At 33.8% G+C, this 11,644-nt stretch overlaps 1 protein-coding gene across 1 annotated transcript; it reads right to left on the bottom strand.

Moving 5' to 3' along the window:
- Nucleotides 1-874: 874 nt before the first annotated feature.
- LOC145566103 (uncharacterized) lies at nt 875-5,669 on the bottom strand. Its single transcript, XM_081625641.1, has 9 exons — nt 5,397-5,669; nt 3,470-3,586; nt 2,732-2,797; nt 2,568-2,623; nt 2,402-2,476; nt 2,117-2,286; nt 1,923-2,038; nt 1,550-1,574; nt 875-1,102 (listed from the first exon to the last, which is right to left on the bottom strand). Exons 1-9 carry the CDS (start codon nt 5,667-5,669, stop codon nt 1,044-1,046), a joined length of 957 nt encoding a protein of 318 aa, XP_081481767.1. The 3' UTR covers nt 875-1,043.
- Between the last annotated feature and the right edge of the window lie 5,975 nt (nt 5,670-11,644).

The raw sequence follows: 11,644 nt of genomic DNA, 5'->3' as shown, positions 1-11,644 counted from the left end.
GCTTTTTAAAAAAGTAGACACTGAAATTATGGAAGCTTGTAAAGTTAGCTTGCCGTGTAATAAGGATTGGGCCATAGGTCTCCGGCCTGAACTCTTCAAACAGGTGAACATATGGCTGGGCCATGTGATCTTAAAGGACCTTTTTATTTTCAAACCCTTATATTGGCATTATTCTTAAGGCAAACCCAGCACATGGCACTTGGACAAATCAACATATGAATAGTTCTAAATTGTAAACTGATTTTCGCACACCCATTATGACTTGTGAGAGCATAGTTTTAATGCTCTTCTCACATAGAGGTGTATCAAAATCAATTTTGATGTGCCTAAATCATTTTCCTTCTAAACCCGAGTTACCTAATATGTAGTATGAGATCCCAATATGCTGCCTAATTATGTTAAAATAGCCTAAAAGTGTCATCATACCTACCTGTATTCGCCCTCCAATATGCGTGTACCCAATGGGGAGGGAGGAGGGAGCAGTGGAGTATTAAGTAACACTGTTTTTAACTTTCCAAAGTACTCTTGGGATCAGCCGTTCTGGTAAAGTCAGGGAATAGGTTGAGAATTTCTGAACTAAATAGAAGGAGATTCTATGATGCAGAGTAAAAAAAAACCATAGATCAGACTTATTATTCTGATCTTAGTGAATAGTGATCAACTAAGAGTTCCTTAATTTTCCACGGCCCTTGACTTCAATATGGCCAGGAAAGTTTGTAATAATAGTAATAAACCAAGTAGAATCAATTTTAAAAGGAGACAGCAAACATCAAATGACTGTATATACATATACAACTAATACAAGTACTATTGTCAAATTTAGAATTGTAACCATACTTGTATATTAGCAAAAGTTAAAGCACATAGTGGAATTTAATGATTCAGATTGCTGTACATTCAAAATTGGGAGCTAGTATATGAGATAATGGTTGAAACCTGAGTTTGCCGATAATTTCGCTACTTACAGAAGGTTGAGACATAAAACTGGTCCTTAATTTGCCAAGTCTCCTTCAAGTCCAATTAGAACAGTATCTATGTGGTCCTCAAATTGCCAAGTTTCCTCCCAGTTCAATGATGACACTATCCATCATGTCTAACATGTCTGTAATAACAAAAGAACAAAAAATTTCAGAAAATTGAAGCTGAGTAAATTAGCAGAACAGCATATCCTGTTATATAAAATAAGCATCACAATATTCCTGAAGTATTAGACCATTCATCATTCATGTATACTCTTAGATTCAAGAAATATAATTATAAAACAGGTCAATCTTTATTTGAACAAGGTGTTTCATGATTTGAATTTCAATTTAAGTAATGTGCGAGAATGTGATATTGTATTGTATATGGAGGCCACTCTCAGGTGATTTATCATGTATGACGGAAGTATTAATCTTCTATCACAGTATTAGAAAGAATTGAGAATGATTGCATGTCCTCAAGCACTTGTGATCATGTTGATCAAAGTCCACTTTTATAACAGAAAATTAAGATATAGAAAGTAGCCTTCCTGTCCATATTTACGAATTATAACCAAAAGCATACTAACCTAAGATTTTGTCTGCTCCCCTTTTCTGGAAAACAATAAGCATAAAGTTAATATACAGAGAAGAAAAAAGACATCAGCAACATGAATATTCAAGTAGCAAAAACAAATTGGAAACCTAAAGAAATACGTGGTACATGAAACAAGATTTTTTTGTTGTTCCACAAAGTAAACAGTCGGCTTTGTTGCAGAACCAGCAAGAAATATATTGTTACAGCCTTACAGGCCGCCAAGCTAGTAATAGACCACTATATCATTTCTATCATCAAGTATTAATGGACAACTTTCATACGTAAATAAAAACGTATCTTGCACGTCTCAATTAGAACCTAAACTCACACATGAGAAATCCTCTTAGAAGTTCCAATACTTTTACCTGTAAGGTGCAAGATGGTGAAGCATCTAGCAGCTGGATAATAGACATGGTCAAAGATCTGAAAGATACCTCTTTAAAGAAGCGGTTCAGATCTTCTGCCGGTACTTGAGGTATTCCTATAGAATACATAGTTAGTCGATGAAAGTAAATAAAAGCTAACTACGTGCAAAATAGCTTATAATTTTGCTCTGTACCTAGATTAGTCTCAGTGCAACAATCAGCGAGAAGTGCAGAAAAGCTCTGAGGCAATGCAACATCAGTGTTCCCAACAGCAAAATCCTGAGCTGCTTCCTCAGAACATGAGTAAGGATCATGTTCCTGGATAATTGAAGGTAGCAGCAGTGGCCTATGCTCTTCGTCAACCCTTAAACAAGAAGATCAATCATCAATTCTCTATTTTAGCCTTACATGGTTGTTGCTTAGTTGTGCTAAATTACAACAAGGTGGAAGATTTCTTCAAGAAAGAGATGGTTTCATACCCCTCAGAGCATGAGTAAGGATCATGTTCCTGGTTGATTGAAGGTAGACGCAGTGGCGTATGCTCTTCATTGACCCTTAAACAATAAGATCAATCATCAATTTTCTTTTTTAGCCTCAAGTGGTTGCTTCTTATGTACAATTTCTTCAGAAGAGATGGTTTCATACCCCTCATTGAGCACACTGAGTGATAAACTTGAACAATTTCTTCCTTCCTTCACACTCTGTTATAAAAAGTATGATATTAAATTTCAGCCATAGTGTCTACCCTGGTTGAAGATGTATGTCACTATGATTGCAGTAACATTGACAAATTCACAATGCTGATTCACCTTTAATGACTCCATGAATTCCTGTGACTCTTTAGAAGAGGAGAAACGAAGCGCAAACTTTTGAATCTGAAACATCACATAGGTCACAAAAAAAACGTCAGGCTCAAGATTAGAAAGCACCAAGACATTATCATAAGCATGATTTATTTTAAAACAAGTTTTTCAAAAGTTGGAAACAAAGGAGCTGCGTATGAAGATGTATCATGTTAGCACTGCCAGAGAGTGCATTTTTTATTTTGAACAAGGCTTTGGCTTTGGATCCTCCTGTAAACAGCAGTTGACACTCGAGGAAAATGAGCATCGCTTCCCAAATACCACAACAGCAAAGACACTGATGGCCTATCAGCAAGAATTAACATTGAGCACTGCACAATTTCTTTCCAAAAGTAAATTGTTTCAGAAAACGAGAATTTTCCTAGTCTTTCAGATAAAAATCTGTCTAAGAAGATCACAGAGATGCTGAGAGACAACATCAGGAGCTCATGTATGTCAGGAGCTCATTTGGATAAATGGATAATCATGGGAAAATAGTTTACAATTAGTCATCTTCAGAGCCACATACATCAAGTAATCATCTTAAGATTCTGGACTATATAGATTCTTTGCTAAACTGATTGCAAAAAGTTGTCTAGAGCAGAACCTTAAAATGTTAAACAGCAAGTCAGCAAGAAGTGTGTTAGCCATGCATGAAAGAACTCAAAGAAGGCAATCAATGGAAATCCCAGTCTAGAAGCTTGCCTGGCCCATGCCATCTCTGTAACTGGCAAATATTACCCTGCTTCCTCTGAGAGCACATCCTGAATCATCGGATCCCTGTGGCCACGTAAAATTCAGCTTTGAATTGTAGTGTTCTTCCTGCACAAACAATCACCCAGAATAAAAATTACAAACAAATGTTAATGCTTCTGCTGGTTTGTTTCACCAACAGTAAGATGCTAAAAAACCAGTAACATCTTGTATAAATAGATTCAGTTCCCAGGCAAGAAAAAAAAGAGGGAAGCTACAACACCAGGATGGCTTTTGCATAGAGAAAGAAGAGAACTACAAAACTGCATAATTGACTAATCTATATGAAAAACTGAAAACCTTCTCAAGTTGTCTAACGACTACATAAATGAGCCAGTACATTGCAGAAATCAAAGAACGATAACAATGATAGATTTTTGTCAATAGCCCTTTCTTGTATGGAGTACTAATGATCAATCGAGGCTCTCAAAACAACCATACACAACATGCATAAAAATCATTATAAATTTCATTAGGTACAAAACATCAATCTGAGGCAATATCAAGGTCAAAGGTTAATTTGTCCATGCTTCAAAGTTATTCAATGGATTTGTATAAATTTAACCCATCCACACAGCTCAGGGGGCACAATCCGAAATAAAGTTTCCAAACATTGTATTTTGAGTGTTGTAAATCAACCAAAAAGAGTACCACAGCAGAAATCATAATTCCTAAAATTGCACTAAGTAACTACATAATTGGACTCCAACCTTAACTTTTTTAATGTGTACATTCTGGCAAAATGTAAGATATAGCCAGTGCATATTGATTAGTGATAGTATGTAAGCATTTCTCCTGAATTTTATGATAAAATCAGAAGGATTCACATAAAAATGATCATATAGGCACTTCATAACCACTCACTGCCACAGTGCCACTTATACCTAATCAATTCACGAACATAAGAAGAGAAAGATTAGAACACTGAATATAGACAACATTATCGTATCTATACAGTTGCACATTTCATTATTGAGGAAAGTCTATGGCAAAGCACCATACGGTGCGCCTTGAACACCATAATTTGATATTTACTTGAACTAAGATAAAAAGCAGCAAGGATTTCATACCCCGATATTTTCTTCCTTAGTTAATTATCTATAACATATACATAGATACTCTTTCAGAAAATTTCACAATCATTCACAACACTTGAAACCTCAATAAATTATCTACAAAATAAGTTATCATACTAATCAATGACACCAAACCCATACATTTAACCTTCGAACCCATCAAAGGTTATCTTTTGCTTGTATATTACAATTTATTATGGAGTAAAAATCAATTATACCTGGGGTTACAATTTTCACTTAACCCACCGTAATTCTTGCAACAGTAATCTCTCTCCACCCCATATAATCTTGTATTAGGAACACCCTCTCATATTAAGTACCCACTAATAAGATCACCCTTAAAAGCCCAACAAAATTAGGACATTTCAGATCCATAATCAATCAAATAACAAACCACCCATCTCATCTTACTCTAACCTTAGGAAACATTAACTTCCAGCCGCATTCAATTCATAAGTTAACAACAACCCACATCAGAAATTAACTCAGGGAATCCAAAATACAGGTTGTTTAAGTCCATACTCATACATCAAACACACAACCCAGTTCATCTTAAATATATCCAAAAATCTTTAAAACACAGTCCATAATTCCTCGAATGAACAAATACCCATAAACCCACAATTATTCGATAATCCAAACCCTACTAGACTTCAATTTATCCGGATCCGACCCAGAACATCCCCTAACAATATACACACAAGTATATCAATGTAAACAGTTCGATGATTCATGGAAAATTTTAAAATAGTGATTGAGACATATAATCAAACAGTTGATGGGCAACCCAGAAGGGAACTCACATAAATACTTTCACCAAGGGAGACAACGAGAGTAGGTTCAGAAAAAGAGGGATCAAAGAGAAGAATATGAAGAGAGACATTGGAAGAAGAAGAAGGAACCCAAGTGCCCTTCAAACGATCCTTCCTGCCAGCGTAAATTGGTCGGAGAAAAGAGGAAGTGGGAGTTGAGGAAGTCGTAATTGGGAAGTTGAAGAATCTAGCGTATTGAATTTCCCAGTAAACATTGTTTATCATTGCTCCGTTGGTGGTTAGGGCGGAACCATTGTCAGCCATTTTCGTCTTCTGGTTTCACCATCAAAGTTGTATACGAAATATTTTGGGTGTGCGCTACACTATTTTATACCAAAGCCCACGAGGGAAATTGTTGTATAGATAGACGGAATTTGATTTTAGGTTAAGAGAGGATCCAAAAGGCAAAGCTTGGTGGGGAACTTATCTTGTGAATTTGAGGTTATAACTTCGAGTTTAACCAAGTACAAAATGCTTGGGAGTAGGAGGATTATCTTGCCTCCTCCTCTACTATCAAGCTATGACCTATGGAGCTTTGTGTCAAAAAAAAAGACCTCAGAGCTGGACTGACTAAACTTGTGATAGAATACCGGTTTAGTAGGATTCTTCATTTTACCTTAAAAATAGATTTGAAAATAAACCAATCGTACTTAAGCGGTTTAAATTGATTTATAAGGCGATTTATGTAAACTCAACATAGTGATTTAGTATCATGAGAAGTGTTGTACGAGTGAGTGCATAACTTAATCGAGTGAGTGCATAACTTAATTTCAAAATAATTTAACTTGACTTGAATTGAACCAATTTGCAAAATCCAATTTCACAATTTGACTTTCAACTTTATTTTGTAGGAGTATGATTTTTTTTTTTTTTTTTTTTACTCAAGTAACCCCGGTCACCTATTTAATATGTATTTATCTTCTCTAATCTCTTCCTTTTTACTGCATGTCAAGTGATTAGTAGTCAAGTCAATAAAGAAATAGTGAAATTAAATTATTTTAGAAACACTCATACAACTATACAAGTATACACTTTGACAATATTGACATACCTATACCTCTATGTATGATTGTTTACTTCCTCTTCTTAATAAACTACAGTACATATGTATCATTTTTTAGTTTGATTTCTTTGGAGTGTTTGATTGTTTTTTTTTAAAAAAATAAATAAATAAATAAATAAAATTCAAATCCATGTACTACTGAATATTGTATTTGTATATAATGAAGAGTAACTTTTACAATCAAATTACAAATCATATATATATGATCATTATATGTTGTCATAAACGTCCGTGGTAGGCTTGAGTTTACGAAATCACTGCAAATTGTGAACGGGTAAAATGAACGTTTAAGGGCATATTGGATGGTTCCACCGACCCAATTTGACTCCCAAAGGATATTAGGGACCATGGTAAACATCTCGCCAATTGTAATTTTCGGGAGAAAAAAGGTAAAAAAATACAAAATTAAAGGCTATAATCCACGCTTTTTGAGGGTTCGGGGCCCGGTGGCGAAATGCCTTGAAACCCTAAGGGATACATCTCGGGGTCATATAATTCCGTTTGAAACCACATATGACCATTATATATTGTCATAAACGTCCGTGGTAGGCTTGAGTTTAGGAAATCACTACAAATTGTGAACGGGTAAAATGACCGTTTAAGGTCATATTGGATGGTTCCACCGACCCAATTTGACTCCCGGAGGATATTAGGGACCATGGTAAACATCTCGGAAATTTTTATTTTCGGGCAAAAAAAAGGTCAAAAAATAACAAAATTGAAGGCTATAATCCACGCTTTTTGAGGAATTTTGAGGTTTCGGGGCCCGGTGGCGAAAAGCCTTAAGGGATACATCTCGGGGTCATATAATTATATTTGAAACCACATATGACCCATTATATGTTGTCATATAATGGTAGGCCGGCTTGAGTTTACGAAATCACTACAAATTGTGAACGGGTAAAATGACCGTTTAAGGGCATATTGGATGGTTCCACCGACCAAATTTGACTCCCGGAGGATATTAGGGACCATGGTAAACATCTCGGCAATTTTTATTTTCGGGCGAAAAAAGGTCAAAAAAATTACAAAATTGAAGGCTATAATCCACGCTTTTTGAGGAAATTTTGAGGTTTCGAAGCACGGGGCGAAAAGCTTTGAAATCCTAAGGGATACATCTCGGGGTCATATAATGCCGTTTTAAACCACATATGATCATTATATGTTGTCATAAACGTCTGTGGTAGGCTTGATCTGAGTTTACAAAATCCTAAAAGTTGTGAACGGGTAAAATGACCGTTTAAGGGCATATTGGATGGTTCCACCTGTAACACCCCCGATTTACTATCTGAAGATAAATAAGAATTAAAGGAAAAATAAACAACCTTTAAATAAAACTCCAGAAGCATACTCCTAAATCGGAGGTATTACCGCCACACTCAACAACCTGTCAAGTGTTAAGGCTTACAAATCCCAATAAATCTAGGTGAGCTATTTACAACTTTACGAACTCGTTATAACATACTAATCGATCACTTGAGCTCCCTTTAGCTACGATCACTTGATCAAACCTGCTTATACAAACTTGACTGCTCACCATTAAGGACAAATTCCAAAATAGATCGTCGCAGGGCCACCATAAGAAAAAGACACGGCCTCAAACACAAGTAACAGAACAAAATAACACACACGTCAGCAAGAAGCTGAGTAATATCACATATCAGAATACAAAGAATAATATAATAATTAAAATTACTAGATCAATTAAACAATATAGTTCGAAACTACATTACACATTGTACTCTGAAAATAACATTCATCGATTCAACCTCGAATAATAATACATACGAACCTTTACTCAATATATCCCATAAGTGTGCCATGCTCGTTGTTCTATACCTAGCCTTGGACATGGGTAATTCGAATAAAACCAACAAGTATAAAAACTTGAATACTCTCAATAACCCGAAAACATCTTAAACCAGACCACATACGGGTCAATTCCCACTGTAGGGGACCATAGAAAAGTAAATAATAAAAATTGTACCTCATTCTTAACTCATAATTATCATCCTCTTAACAACATGTCAATGACTAAGGTACCTAACGCTGAGCCTCAAACCAAGAACAAAATAATAATTCTCAACCTTTTGATCTCATACATCGATCAAATAATAATTCACAATTTAATAATAATAACTCCACAATGGCACAAGTTCCCAAATAATATAACAATTCGATTCAAAAACATCTCAACTCTTAGGGAAAATAATACTAGCACCCAAAAATAATTAACTCACAACCTCAAAATAATACTCTGCATTAACAACCCTAAAACCTTGATAAAACAATACTCCCTATAACAACAATATGAAAAAAAAACCCCCTAAAAAATAATTGTACAATTAATTATATACAACAAGAATAATATGATAAATCAAATCAAATCAAATCATACAATATCATAATAATTAATCATATATACAAAGAGTACCAATAATAAATCATATCACACATAATAACACAAAATATTATACAAACATCTCCAAAGTTCCGTGTGATTACCTCTAGACAAAATAGCACAAGGTCGGGTGACATTAATGTATGACTATCGTATGCTTTGAGTTTTACAAACCTAATATAGTAGATAGGCTTCACATCATAAAACATTATTATTAGATATGATCATGAGAATGAATTTATTTTTTTATGAAGAAAATATCAAATCTTGTTTGGTTTCACGCATTGGCAAAAGAAAAAAATGACGGCATTCTTTTTATTTTATTTTATTTTATTTTTAATAAAATAATAATGTAGGGTTAAAGGATATAAATACTATCAAATAAGATAAGAAAATAAAATTTAAAGTATACAACTCTAATTTTATAATTTGTAAAATCATAAAATATACGGGTATTATACCACCGACCCAATTATACTCCCGGAGGATATTAGGGACCATGGTAAACATCTTGGCAATTTTTAGTTCAAGGCGAAAGAAGGTAAAAAAAATTACAAAATTGAAAGCTATAATCCACGTTTTTTGAGGAAATTTTGAGGTTTTGGGGCTCGATGGCGAAAAGTGGCAAAATTGAAGGCTATAATCCACCCCATTGTTCGAGTACAGGCTGGATTCAGATCATTGTCGATTAAGGTCAGGTTCTCGGGTCGGGGTTAGTTTTTGACAGCTTTAGGGTCCCAAAACTTTTCATTACCGGGCCCCGAAACCTCAAAAATTCCTCAAAAACTGTGGATTATATAGCCTTCAACTTTATACTCCATCCGTCCCCGATTGATAGTCACTTTTGAAGAAAAATCACGGGAATTAAGAAGAATTAAAGAAAGTACATTGAAAAGGTAAATTTACATTGGGTATGCAAAAAAGTAGAGAGAGAAAGTAATTAAATTACATGGAAAAGTAAAATTTACATTGGAAAGTTAAATTTGCACAAATATTTTTTACAAATTCTTCACTCTTTTATTGTTGAGAGCTAGACTACATCGAAGCGTCGGAATGAGGCCATGGAGATCCGCGACAACAAATTTTCTCATACCGATGATATAAATTAAAATAAAACCTTAGCTTTTCACTTTCTATGTTTGCAAGCTAAGGCCGGTAGCATCTCCGATAATTATAGGCATTACAGTCAAGGACTTTGTTGCAATTTACGAAAATTTCTAGCTATTAGGTTGACCATTGAAGCAAAATCATGAAATTAGCTTGAGTAAGAAGCTAAGAGCAACTCCAATGGCAAGCTAATTGTCAAATTAGCTTGCCATCCCACATAAACTTTTAAGCTAATTGTCATTTTAGCTCCAATGGTTAGCTAACAGTTTACTATTTAAATGGACCACACCTCCTTAATTTACATTGATAAATTTTATTTTATTTATTCTAATTTATTTTATTTTAGCACGTTTTTTTCTAAGCAAATTAGCTTGACTTAACCAAGCTAATTGAATTTATTTTCAAGCTCCAATGGTTAAGCTAGTAGCTAGAGATTATTTAATATTGCAAGCAAGTCCCTAACTACAACCATTGGAATTGCTCTAATTAACTTATAAATTAATTTGCTTGAGAAAAAATGTAAAAAAAAAAAAAAAAGAAGAGAGAAATTGGTACGGAGTATATCAATAAAATATCTTCCTATTGGTTCATACATTTAAATAGCTAGTTATATTAGTAGCTAACCAATGGGGGTGCAAGATAACTATAAAGGTTGATTAAAAAAAAAAAAAAAAGATAACTATAAAGGTGATTAGTTTCAAATCTAATGTAACATGATAAACTTTTTTAAGAATTAGCTTACGTTGGAGATGCTCTAACACCTGTCCATTTAATCATTAACTACGATATCAATTGCTTAAAATTTGAAAAGAAGTAAAGAACACATCACAATTGATGTCATGCATGCCTACTATCAAGGTTTGAACAATCGTGTTGACATGGTCACCAGAAACCAAAAATCAGGAAAATTATCTATAAGGACTATTTGTTAAGGATTGTGTTAGAATATATGATATGATAATATCATATATTTAGTTTATTGTATATATCTCTAATATAGTTAAGTATATATTTTGGTGTATATCTTTAGCTTAGAGGTTGCCTTGATTGTAGGCTGACAATTGACTTGTATGGTGTATATATTCCTTATTTTTTTCATTGCTTTCACAACTTGCCTTTAATTTATCTCAAATTGATAAAATATAATTTAACTTTAAATTATTCAAATTTCAGGATTAGAGAGGATGAGAACTTGGTTGAACAAAAGTAAAAAGAAATACTGCAATTAAATGCTTGGAATTTATAACTAATACTAAAGTAGCAACCGCTGATGTCATCTTTTTTTTCAAAGTTGTACACGTGGCGTTATCTCATGAAAATATTTCCCGCTCAAATTTTTTTTTTTTTGAAAACAAAATGCTAATTAATTTTAAATAGGTTATAGCTATTATTTAGGTAATTAATTTAAAATAGATACCTATTATTTTGGTAATTTATATTGATATTAGGTTGTTGGAGTCTTTATACGAGTTAGTTAAGGTCAATTAAAGTGAACTTATGAACATTTTAAACTCAAAAAAATATGAAAACAAAATTTATAAAAATCCAAAGAAAAATTAATGTGAAACCTGTGCATCAGCACGGGTGCTAACCTAGTTTTATTGTTATAACAAACCTCAAAATCAACTACATAAATTTATAGTATATAGCACCCTGTCTTCTAATCTC

Source organism: Chenopodium album, chromosome 11 (genome assembly GCF_948465745.1).
Source record: "Chenopodium album chromosome 11, dcCheAlbu1.1, whole genome shotgun sequence".
Classification (NCBI taxonomy): Eukaryota; Viridiplantae; Streptophyta; class Magnoliopsida; order Caryophyllales; family Amaranthaceae; genus Chenopodium; species Chenopodium album.
The sequence above is the reverse complement of the archived record's forward strand: the minus strand, read 5'-3'. Positions and strand labels throughout refer to the sequence as shown.

Bases quoted from the DNA above. Each gene is read 5' to 3' on its own strand.
- LOC145566103 (XM_081625641.1), bottom strand. From the start codon at position 5,669: ATGGCTGACAATGGTTCCGCCCTAACCACCAACGGAGCAATGATAAAC. The intron at 2,798-3,469 runs GCAAGCTTCTAG...GTGATGTTTCAG, and splicing joins ACAGAGATGGCATGGGCCAG to ATTCAAAAGTTTGCGCTTCG. The intron at 2,287-2,401 runs GTATGAAACCAT...TTCTTGTTTAAG, and splicing joins CCTTACTCATGCTCTGAGGG to GGTTGACGAAGAGCATAGGC.